This window comes from Rhea americana, unplaced genomic scaffold, assembly GCF_003343005.1.
Source record: "Rhea americana isolate MKP2758 unplaced genomic scaffold, rheAme1 scaffold_100, whole genome shotgun sequence".
NCBI lineage: Eukaryota > Metazoa > Chordata > Aves > Rheiformes > Rheidae > Rhea > Rhea americana.
In genome coordinates this window covers 490340-503267 of record NW_028185040.1, presented here as the reverse complement: position 1 = coordinate 503267, position 12928 = coordinate 490340, and the positions used below count along the sequence as shown (strand labels likewise).

Here is a 12928-nt window from a genome sequence, read left to right as displayed (position 1 = left end):
GCAAAAAGAAAAAGAACTCTCTGCTTCATTTAATGTGACATGGTAGCTTTTAGCACTTTCGTATATAAATCTTTGCTGTTTGGCCTGCCCATGCAAGCCTCGTTGCGAACGCATGATGTACCGACCCGCAGGTGGCAGTAGTGATCTGGCAGAAGATGATCCCTGACCCAATCTTGTTAGTAGTGTTTTCTAACTTGGCTGGAAAAGTGGAAACAATGTTCGTCTCCATTGCTTTTCTTCCCCCTTGTCATTTGGTGAAAGACCTTTTTATTTTTTGTTTGTTTGTTYGTTTCTGTTGGACAGTGCTTGACCTTTTAGRTGAAGTATCTCTTTTAATCAAGAAACTACAAAAATTAAAGACCATATCTGAAGTTGTCTTTCTGTAGGCACTGATTTGCTGGTATAATGTGCGGTGTCACCATGTAGGGGTACTAAAATCCTGTCGCTAGTGAAAATATTTTCACTCTCAAATAGAGAGTACAGGAGAGGAGTTAGAAGTTTGTGAATCCTGCAGGCGTTCAAAATGGTATAATTCTGGGTTTTATTTTCATTCAGTTCCAACTCGCAGCGGGTTTTTGTGTTTAGAAAAGGGGATGGTCCTTGACCTGTTGTCTTAGTGATAAATTCTGTTTTTTAAACTGAGTTTGTGTGGGTTATGATGAAATGATGTTTCATCTCCCTTTTCCTCTCACAGATATTTCATACGTCTTTTTACCTGGATTTGTGTCTGGCATTTTGCCAAGATCACCTGTCCAAAATTATCACACAAGTGGAAGATATGAAAACTGCTTTTCTATACAGGAACAGCACAAACTCTTTGCTACATARTGCTATCAATGTTAAATAATTACAATAAAATACTTTATATATTTTATAATTTTATGTGTTTACATGCCTCCTTCAGAACGTGCAAAGAGTGTTAAATACATAATGTAAATAGTCTTAAAGGAATTCCAGCTACTGTAATCAAACAGGTTACTTGTCTTCATTTGTAGTAGTAGAATGGGGAAGTCTTACACGTACAAAAAATGCTATCTCTGCTGCAAAGTTGAGCAGAGAATTTTAAAGAAGAAGCAGCTTTTTAAGGGAGCCTGAGGGAGATCTGTCAATACCCAGATATAGTTAAATATCAGTGGTAGCTGACACTGAATTCCATCAGGTATATTTCAAATATTCAGCCAAGGATCTGATTTCAGAGAATGTGTCCTATAGCAGATTAAGATGGTCCTTTGACTCAAACTCCTATTACTTCGTATTAGAAAGTTCTTAGAGTTTATTACAACTAGTCTGATCTTCCTTCAGCATTTTGTCAGACACTTCACACAGTTACAGCTAAAGTGAGGTGGAAATGGTAGTGAGACTTAGAACTGGAATTTCCAAGAGCACTGAAAGTAATCTTAGTTTTGCTGTTGCATACGAATGATGGCTTCACAGGATGATAAAATGAGAAGAGAATTGATTCAAAATGATTGAACACTATTCAGGCATTAGTTTTCTAATTCAGTTGTTTGTAAATAATACATTATCAACAAGGAACCAAAAATAGTATTGCAGAACACTTTGCTTTCTAAAATTATTGGTATGAAGAATATAAATTAAGAAGACTGCATTTGAAATTCAGAAGGAAAAGTTTTTTCTATTATTACAAATATGAATAGTTAAAACGATAAGTAGTGTCAATAACCAAACCTATGGAATAATGCCTTGGTTTGTCCTTTAAGTAGAAGTTGAGAGGTTGAATCTGTAATTCAAAATCAATTTGAGTGATCGATTTGGTATAACTGGAAACATGCAAAGCATTTTAATTTGTTCAAGAATTATGTTGTGAGCAATTTGTTTAGTAAGAGAAGACCTACAGAAAGGATATACTGTTATTATTATTCAAATCCAATAATAGATAGATTTTCAAATTATTACCATATGTGTGTAGGAGTTGCTTTGTACTGTAAAGTTATTTTAGATACCAGAATAATTTGTTTCATACTTTGAGTTCCTCTCTGTTAAAGTGTCCCTTTAGATTTGCTATTACTTTGACTATTGTGTGATATATAATAAAAAAATAGTTTACAATAAAAGAAATTTAACAAGTAATTGAAATTGCAGATTGTGTGCAAAATACGCCAAATGAAGTAATGGTATTTGCAGGGATATTGTATGAGTGCAGTAGCTGTAGGGAAACTACTATAAAACTGTTAAATACACACGCTCTTCCCCTGCCATCTTTAACTACTGTTATAAAAGCCTGAGAAAATAAAGCAATCTAACTGGATGACAAACATTCCAACAGATAAATGAATATACTATATATCAGGTGTTACAACTTGTTGCCTGTATTTCTCTTATGGTTTGTGTTGACCTACAAATCCAGGGACAGAATTAAGGAAAGGAAAAATCGGGAAAAAGCTGTTCTATATTCCTATGTGTTTCATGTTGAACAGTCCTTTTCTTTAGGATGCAGCAGAATAGTAGCTGGAGCAAAGGCAAAGTACCATTAGTTATACTGCTTTCCTGAAACAATGGTTTTGTCTCTGAGGCACAGCAGATTTGAAGGACMTCAGTGCTCAAAGGAAAGTTGAGCAAAATGACAAGTTTATTTTAAGGCAGACTTTTTGATGTGCATTCTATAATCCAAACTTTTTGCTGACATAAACTCCAGATTTCTTAGGAGAGATTCATTTGGATAGGCAAATCACCTCATTGATTTCAGTGGGGTTTGATAGGCTGATTATCTGTAGATGACTGCCAGCTTAAAGATGCATAGGGAGGGCTGCAATTTTTGAATGCACCACATTTAGGTGCCTTATAGTAGTATATCATCAAAGATTTGTGCCTAACAGTGTAGCTGTATTTCTTCATATCTTTTGATTCACATTCAGATCTCCTCATGGATCCTTCCTTCTTAGCTTAACAGATTCCTATCCTCAGGAAAGAAATTTAAAGGTGGTCCAAAGCAGCTGGAAAATTTGAGAAATTGTCTTATGTTCAGATGTCTTTTTTTTTCTTTCAGTTGTGGAACAAGTTTATGATGCAGTTCTCCTGTTCTCTCATTTTTCTTCTTTCTTTTCTATTTCAGTAACTTTGACATTACTTGTACCTAAATAGTAATTCATGTTYTCTTAATTTTCTTTCAATTTACAAGACTGTGTACTTGGTAGCATGGTAGCTTCAACTACTAGAATTTGTTTCTGTAGTCTCYTTTTTTTTAAGACTTCCCTGCAGCCATGGCCACTGTGGCAAACTTTTTTTGCAAATACCAGGCAGACATTGAGCAAGGTCCTACCTGTAAGGTGTAATTTGCAAACCTTACCAAAACTGAGTGATGCCTCCAGTATTTACAACAGTCTGTCTCCTTGTATTAGCACACATATCTGAAGGTGAGKCCAAGGTATTTGGTCCACATGCCATCCTAGAATACTGTAAATGCAGCACGGATGTGTGTTGTATGGAGCCTTTTTGGCATATAGAGGAAGGAAAAACAGGAAGAATGGAGCCTGTCTGGCCAGTTTGGCATAAAATTCCAACAACAGGCCCAGGCCTGAGCAAGGAAACCAACTATAGCCTGCAACAAATATTTAAGTGGTTAGAGGAACCAAACTCCCACTTGGTCCTGCTTATTCTCATCTTGAATTAGGAGTTCTGAATTTGTGAGAGGTCATGTATGCAAACCCCAAAGCTTACAGGTGGCAAGTAGGCCATCACCTTCATAGTATAGCTGTTAGCACAGGTACTGGTTATATAAGTTGCAAAGCAGTATTAGCAGTCTTCTGCTTTGTTTTCTTCTTAAAGTGTATTTTTGGGAGAGACTTACTCAAAATGCGCAGCTCTAGAGCATTTTTGACTTGCAGAAAAACTTGTTAATTCTGTAGAAAACTTTTCACTAGTGTCAGTAAGAGCAGTTGTGTTACACCTGACAAGCTTCACTCCTTCTGGGAAACAGACATGCATTTCTGGTGGCAGTGGAATGGGAATTAACATTTCTGGCCACTAGCACTGCCACTAAGAAATGGGACTAGAGTCATAAAACTGAGAAAGGATCTTTATTAAACCTCATTTCAGAGGCTGTCAGTTCACAGGAAACAGCCATGATAGCTTGTGTCCAGCCAAACTGGACACAAGGGTCCATTTTTATTAACCTACCTTATAAAGGGATAGATGAGAAATTTTTGTTTAGTACAACCCTTGCTTTAAAATTAGGGTTATTCATACAGTGATGATTTATTGCTGGTTAAGGCATGGAGGTACTTTCTAGGATTCCTAGAGATCTCTGGCCAGTAATTTCAGAGTTGATATATTTGCACCATTCTTCTACTTAGTTGCATGGACTTTTTTAGTAAGGTAAACCACATTCTTCTTTCCTTCTTCTCCCTACTGCATCTTCTGCCATAAACAGAAGGGAAAATGCTGAGTCTACCGCCCTCCCCCCAAAAAATTTTATGCATCTTTTCCTGAGTAGAATGCCAATGGCTTCTAATGAACTTAAAAGTAACAAAAACATCTTTATTTAATCCATGGTTTCCAGTAAATGCTCAAATTCCTTTGAGGATATTGTAAGATCTAAGTGAGGATTACTGACTGAAACCCCAGTGTTAAATTAAAATGTCTTATTAGGTAGAAAATTAGATTTCRTAAGTTTGAGACAACTTAAATAACAGTATTGACTTTACCAAGAAAAGAGAATCTCAACTTCAGAAGGGATCTTGCTTCTAAAACAGGCTCCAGGGGAGAAAAAGTTAAGAATCAAAGAATTTCAAAGCCTCGGACAATTGAAAACCCATCATTTATAAGGAAGACTTTCTTTGGAAATAAGAAAATGGTTTCTGGTTAACATCTATTGTCCATAGGGTAGAGCGTGCTACAGCTGGTCAAAGATTTCTTACTTTATAGTTTTAAGGAAGTCATGTTTAATGTGAATGGGTAATTTTCCTAAAGAAATATCTTGTGTATCTACACTTAAAGGTGAAATGCTGTTTTGGAGAATATCACGTACAAATCAGTATCTGAGCTAGACGACAGATCTTCTGTCTTGATCAAATTTGTAGYCTAATATCAAGTATATTTAGGGAAGAGCTGTAAAGCTGGCTGAAAATTTAGAGCAGAATCTTGAAGAGAAACTAGACAAATTATCTCCAAATAACCAACCTAAAATATCATTCACCTTGCTCTCCCACAAAAAAAGGTCTTTGCAAGTAAAAGATCTTAGTTGCCATACAAGATTCATTCTGATAGGATGTTTGAACATGTGGCTTGACTAGAGAAGTCAAGGTAAAGTAAGAATTTGCTGCCTCTAAAAGGGGAATAGTATTGCTCTCCCCGATTCCAGTTCTGACTGTGCATGCCTGCACTTTCCTTTGCATTTACTCTGGTGCAAATCTGACCTTTTGAAGACCTAATTTAGCACTCTAAACTACAAGAAGAAAAGTTAGGAATAGTTTTCTGCGGGTTTAGTTAGGTAAACTGGCTCTCTGAGGAAAGGCATGACTGCCAGACTCAATCTGTAGATCACATCATGTCCCTCTGTGTGCTGATGGCAAGCTCTGTTGTCACTTTAGAATTCTGCTTATTTATCATGAAGAAAGTTTTTTGTTGTACAGATAGGATTTAGAAGGTAATTTACTTTAGTGTGCTTTACTTGTGGATAGCTCTGTCAACAATGTGTATGAATCAGAGCCATTTTCCTACTACCATCCTGGAACAAAGGTCACAGCATAGGCACACTGATTTCTCTCAGTTCGGTGTGCTGTACAGGATTATGACCAGTGCTGGTTGCTTCATGAATAGATGCAAGAAACTAGGTAATGAGGAATTTTGGTGCTGAGAGACACAGCATCCTATTGCAGTTTGCTGAGTTCTTGCAGAGAATGTTGTTATCCATTTGCAAATGGGGAAGTAGCTGGAAGCTTTTCCATGRCAATAGGAATAGACTCCTCAAAAGAGAAGACTCCTTCTGTTTAAGAAAAGGTTATGTAATAGATAAGGGGAGAGAGATTTCTCTGCTATGTGTAATCTATTTCACAAGATGCTATAAACTTGCATTTTCATCTCCAGAGAAAGACTAAGAATACTTATTGTCTAAAAAGATAAATTTTGGTTTCCATATATACATAACTCAACCAGGAAATTTAGGTCATTCATTCAGTAAAAACATCCTTATGTAGAAAGAGAAAGCTCAAAATCATCCGCAGCAACTGCTTATTTTACTTGTACAGTATTCTGCTGAATAGAGTCCTTATTTCTATGGTTATATGGATACCACAGACTGGTTGAGGCTGGAAGAGACCTCTGGATATCATCTAGTCCATATAGCACAAACATTTATATAATACAATATCTTAYTTATGGCTAATTAGTCAGACAGTGTATTAGACCTTTGTGTTAAAATCAAGTTTTATGTCTTGGAATTAGTTAAAAAGGTCTTTCAGTATGGCTTTACCTTATTTAATAATAGTTGTATTTTACACAGAGGGAGTTTTGCTGTAAGACATTCTAAGTATGGAATAAGAACATGTTACTGGCCTGAATATGTTGTCCCTTTGATTATGAAAATAATTATAAACTTTTAAATTAATTAAATCATTTAAAAAATAGAAGGAAAGTTAGCTTTCTGCTAGCTTACACTAACAACTATGCTAGCCTCCCTTTAGTGTTCAGTTCGTCTTCTGATTCTGGATGACCTTCAGGTTAAGTAAAATGTTGGCAGTGCTCRCCTAGTTTCTCATAATCTGTGAAAATACCTTTCTAAAGTGTTGTGTGTGCATGTACATGATCAGATAAACAAAATATGAGTCAGATTTTGTTGGAGGAAGATCAACCAAGTACTGTTCCTGGAGAGAAAAGTGTTATGGATTAGGGCATAGCTAATGAAGCGTTAATTTGTATTGATGTAGAACAATCTAAGGGAATTGTCTCGATTCACGTCCCTTCAGAAAGGTATTGCAGGGAGGAGCCAGCCAGGGTTTGAAGCCAGTACGTTACCTGCAGCAGCAGTCAAAGAATAAGGGTACTGCTGATACCATCAGAGTCCTTCCTGCTGTCTTCACTGTGAACGTTCTTTCCATTTGATTAGTGATTTATTCTAATGCATCTTTTCTCTTCCCTTATTTTGTTTTCTGTTTAGCTAATTTGCCTTTCTGCTTACCAACATGAATATCTATACTTCAAAAAAATTTAAGTAACAATTTGTCAGTAAAATGGTTACGACAATTGTACTGTCTATTCTGCTTGTTTATTCTAGTCGTCTGGTCCTATTGCCTGTCKTCTTTATACAGATTCTGAGTTATTTGGATATACTTATTTTGTCTTAGTAATCTGTCTAACACAGATTGCTCCTTAAATGTGATTGTAATAAGCAAGACTAATGTTCATAAACGCATGTGTATCAGAGAATAAATATTTTTGTTTTCTTTTGATCAAATAATCTCGTAAAATTCTATTTCTGGAGTTATGTTATGCTTGTAGATAGATCAATAGAAGCAGCATAAAAATTCAGTGTTATAGTTGCTTATATGATTCTTTCCCATTTCTTAACGAGCTTTATTTATTTATTTTTTAATGCAGAGGTCTGAGAGGCGTTATAGTTACTCTGAGTGACAGTGGGCATCTTCAGTGTTCCTACCTTGGAACTGATCCGTCACTGTTCCAGGCTCCTCAGATTGAATCTAGGGAAATAAACTATGAAGAACTTGATGCTGAAATGAAACAGCTTCAGAAAATCATCAGGGAAGCCGCAAAAACCCAAGGTATACTCCTCCCTTTTCTATAGTTGTACATACTTCTAACTGCCTGGCTCTCATTTAGCCCCTGAAGCTTTACACTTAATTGTATTTTACATTTCTATAGGAAGTTTCAATTAAAAAAAATCACTTTCTCCTGATGACAAGCATAGAAACTAAATCATAGACTACATGGCTCTTGGATACACAGTGYGTGTTTATTTTCATTATGCCTGTTAGAACTCGTAAGATATTTATGTCAGGCTGCAGAGAATTCTTATTAGTGCTAGGATTCAGAGAGAAATGGCAGGCAAAGGAAGGGAAGAAAATTTCCATAATTTCATGCACACAGTCAAATATACTTTTCAGACTTCAGAAAGAGCAAAAGTGTTGCCAAATTCTATTTTTTATTACAAATGGCTTCTTAAATGTCATGCAATTTACAATGAGTGAATTGTGTTGAAGGAACTGTTCTGTTACCTCTTTCAGAAGCAGTTATATTTGAACATGGCAAGAGATAGGAAAAGTATTGCACAGAATAGCTGATCATGTTAAACTCTGGAAATTACACACGTTGCTAAAAACTTATATTGCACTTGTTCAAATAACGGCACAGTGTTACCACAAAAATCCTTCAAAGATTGTGTTTTTGTAACTTGAGTTTTCAAACCRTACATCTGTCTTGCATTGGGAATCGGAAGCAGATCATTTTAAAGGAAACTGGAAAAAAGATCTTAGACAAGTAGAAACTACCAGTTAAAATCTTTTCTTGGGGATAGCTAGCACATTCTCTAAAGGTATATTAAAAGATATATAGTTATTTGTGTTAAAATGGGACCTAAAAAGCACACAGTTGAAATCTCTAGTAAAGAGTAGTTTGTTATCAGCATTCATTAACTCGATTCTCCAAGTSAAAGATTTCTTCTCTATAATTACATGTAACTTTTTCCATTATTATTTTGATATACTAGTATCAGTTTTTTTTTTTTACTTTAACAAATACAGTAATTGGTTATTTGAACATGCACACATATCTAAATTGCTTTTACCATAATCTTTATTACAAGTATTTGAACATTTTGTCTGGCTATCATAACCTACRGGAAGAAAAGCGTGATGGAGGGAATAAATGAAATTGTGAACAGCTTTTCTATAACTTGGATTTTGATACGTTGTGCCAAATAAATAAATATGGAGGGAGAGAAGGTGGAGTGGGAGGGAGGGAAGATGGGAGAGGGGGGAAAAGGATGGGAGAGAGGTGGCAGAGTGGGGTGGAGAGATGGAGGGGGAGAAGAAGGGAGCAGAGGGGGCAGAGAGGAGAAAGAGAGGGAAGGGAAGAGAGGAGAAGACCAGGGAGAGAGGGGAGCATAGGGAGGAGGAAAAGGGGCAGAGAGAAGAAATGAGGAGAGAAGGAGGAGGGAGAGAGATGGAGGGGGGACGAGAGGGAGAGGGAGGGAGAAGTGTGAGAGGGAGTGAGGGGAGGAGAGGGAGAAGCAAAGGAGAGAGGGGGAAGACTGAAGGAGGAGAGAAGGAAGGTGAGGGGGAGAGGAGGAATGAGAGGGAGAAGGGGGAGCAAGGGAGGGAGGAGAGGGAGAAGAGAAGGGTGGAGGCAGAGAGAGGGAGTGAGGGGGGAGAGAGGGAGGGGGAAGATGGTGGAGAAAGGGAGAAGGGGGAGAGGGAAAAGGGAGGAGAAAGAAAAACTCTCCTTTATAACTTCTCTTTTTTCTTTTTTAAAAAAAGAAACTGTTGTGAGATTGCCACATTTATTGTGAATATTGCTGACTTTTTCCTCTTTTTCCCCTGTTAATTTTTTCTTCCTTATAATCTTTCTAAGCTGATCGAAGGTGTCACAGGAATGTTTTCACATGAGATCTTACCAATGTTCTTTTTTTTTGGAGAGGTGGTCTAAAAAGGTCTTGCTTAATTTTTCTTGGATGTAAACCAGAAAACTTTTATTGCAATCAAATATGAAAAATGTTATGAAAACGGCTTTTAATTTGTGATKTTTTGCCTTTATCTAATTTTGGCTTTTTTCAGATCTTAACTGAGTCCTAAAGTAACTGTTAATCATGGATAGTTGAATACAAACACTTTTGAACACAGGTCACCATTCAGTTACTTTAAATGTGGTGTTTAAATTGAACCATTGATTTTTCTGTCTTGTGTATTCATATGTGTGCAGTTAGATCTTGGGTTGTTCTAAAACTCATCTGCCCTTATATGGAATTAATTTTTCTTTGTTTCATTTTGACTTCCAAAAATGGCAAGTTTTTAGAATTAGATCATCATATAAAAAGTGTAGAGTGGTTATTTCCATAAATATGTTTTGTCTTTCTGTCCAGTGCTGACCATTAAACTGTTGAACTTTAGTTGCTTTATATTTTTTTGCATAGAAGGATTTATACTATAAACTGACGTAATATTTTAAAACCTTTTTTAACTGTTATATTAACTTGAGTCTAATGTTACTTGCATCAGTCCGGATAACATAACTGGTTAAACATGGGTGCTTTAGTGTAGTTTAATAGTTAAAAGAAAAAAAGAAAGAAGAAAAAAAAAAAAAAGACGGTGCCTGTATGTGATTCTGTCCTAGTCCTAATAGAAAAATGACTGTGTGGCAGACCTTGTATCACAGTTGGCTTGAAGAAACAACCTGAAGAAAAAAGATTAAATACGGTTAGAAAAAATAGGTCTTTTCTTATTCRTGCCGGTGGAATGGATTGTGCTAGTTGCATGCAGTTGGCAAAACCAGTTGTGCGCGTTTGGTTGTGACAGTATGAGACAGGCTTAGGCTTAGGCTCAAGAAAATGAAAAGAAAACTTGTTCTCCTTCTTTTCATCAGAATCCTTAAATCCCTATCTCTGTTGTTAGGAGGAGACATAATGTGCTACCTACTAGTTCTGAGGTCATCTTTAGTACTCTAGCTGTAATAAAATTCCTGTAGCTTTCTGGATGAACTCACTTGCTCTAATTATTCAGTTGATATGTTAATTTCCCAGTTACTTTGAGCATTTAATGTTTGTTACTTTAGGGACTAAAAGTTGGTTGTCGTCCCCCCCCCCCACACACACACTTTTAATATTAAAAGAAATAAAAGTACTTTTGAGAAAGACACAAATGCTTTAAAGAGTTAGGAGCTTCCCCTCCTCCCCCCCCCAAACCCCCCCAGAAAAGATCGTGTAGTTCCTCATGATATTTAAATGTCTTGATTTAACCCTTACAACTTTTTTACATGTGTGAATCTGCATCGGGTTTTAAATCCTGGATATGAAACAGTTGGTAGCATTCTTTACCTTGTATGTAGATGTTCCTGGGAATCACCATATTGCAACCAAATTCCATATAGCATTCTGTATGTAAAACCTTATTATACTTTTCCATGCAAAGGAATTTCTAAAATATATTCTAATTATGTTACAGTACTGGGCACAGAATATTTGTCTAATGTATTCATTATCAATTATTTAGATGAAAGTGTGCCATGGAAGATGTGCGCCGTGTGTTTTGGAAGTGGAGTTGCATTTGTTATGGGTGTATTAGTGAATATATGTTATGWAAGAAGTTTTAAAATTCCTTATAGTCTTTCTGGAATCCCTGAAGAACATGAGTAGTGGCTGTAAAATCCCAGTATGARATGCATCTAAATACTTTATCACCTGTAAGACAGAAATACAGACTGGAATCCAAGTTTAAGTTGCAAAATTGAAAGACTTTGTTTAAAAATACAGACATTACTGTTTTTCCCTTTAGTAGCTATAATGATATTAGTGATATAAAATTCTGCTAAATTTGATGCTATTGAAATCGTTTGATTTTTAGAAATGTAATTGAATGTTTGTTAAAGGAGAACTGATTTGCTTTTTCTCTTTTTCTTCCAGATATTTTGCCCAAATCTGAAAGAGAGAGAGATCTAGTTGTCATTGCAGAAGTTTCACCTGAGTTGGATGCAGAATCTGTATGTACTTTTATAAAAAGAAAATTTTTACAATAGTGATGACAAATAGTTCAGATCCTTGAGAACGGAAATTAGAAATAAATTGAAAATAAATCAATAACTATAGTTATTTATGTAGGAGTTTAGATATTTAGAACACTCTACAACACTAACACATAAAAGTTCACAGCTGCATGTGAATGAGAATAGATGTAAGCTGTTCCATTTTTTTAGATCTTAAAACAGAAAATAAATGGGTGTTTTTGTAGGAGAAAAGTACATTTCAGAGCTGGCTCATATTTTATAATTTAATAAMTTGCCATGCACAAGCAAACACTTGCTATTTTGAAAAAGTTTTTTTTCTCCTCTGTTTTGTATGAATAACATCTAAGGCTTTTTTTCTTGCCATTTTGGGTAACAATCTTCTGCTATTTCTTGAAGAGTCTTCTTTTTTTTTTTTTTTTCCAATTGTTGAAATATACATCAGGAAAATTTGAATGTTTATGCTGTAGGAACATTGATTTCTTACACGAGTAAATAATGATTGATCAGAGAGGATCTATAATACAGTGCATGCATTCTTACTGAATAAAGTAGTATTGAGCACTTCTGTCTGCAGTCTGGGGACTGCTGGTAAGTGAATGAGGCATTGCGAATGTGGCCAAATGCAAATATGGCCAAATGCAATTTTCACTTTGCAAAAAATGTTTAAGGGAGATGGGGCAAAAAGAGAGCAAAAATTTCAGCCTATTTTACAGCTTGTCATATAGCATAAGCGTTATCATAAACACAGTTAAAACGTGAATAGATGATTATTATATATTTGTTTATATTTGTGGGACTGAGCTTTAGCATAGCACCTAGATGTACATCAGCTAAAATGTGCTTTTGTTAATTATTTGAATTAGAATAATTGAATTTATCTATTATCTTCTGTCTGTGGACCTTTAGATTTTAACYAAGCGAGACTAAGCAAAGGAAAATTTCCTTAGCATTTGGAATAAATTTCTAACAGTGAGAAATGTTACAGCAGTTAATAATATGAGATGACACAGCAGTAAGTGTCCTCCTGTGAACCTTTTAAAGACAAAATGCGCAAAACACCCAAAAATGCATCACAAGAAGTGATCTTTCTCTGACAAGGTATCATTTACTATTTGCTATCTGATGCAGCAATCTAATTAGAGTTTACTCATCTAATTTAGGAGAGCTTACAATCCATCCTAAATTTTTCCATATGAACCCTTCAGAATGTGTACCTCATTTTACAAGGATAACTATAATT

At 35.7% G+C, this 12928-nt stretch overlaps 1 protein-coding gene across 7 annotated transcripts in view; it reads left to right on the top strand.

Annotated features, from left to right (window-relative positions):
* Positions 1-12928, top strand: part of BBS9 (Bardet-Biedl syndrome 9) — a 309884-nt gene that overhangs the window by 51052 nt on the left and 245904 nt on the right. For all 7 annotated transcript variants that reach the window (XM_085303707.1, XM_085303713.1, XM_085303722.1 and 4 more), the window contains 2 exons: positions 7555-7736; positions 11588-11664. In XM_085303707.1, the coding sequence (XP_085159833.1) occupies positions 7555-7736; positions 11588-11664 (259 nt within the window). The remainder of the gene's footprint in view (positions 1-7554; positions 7737-11587; positions 11665-12928) is intronic.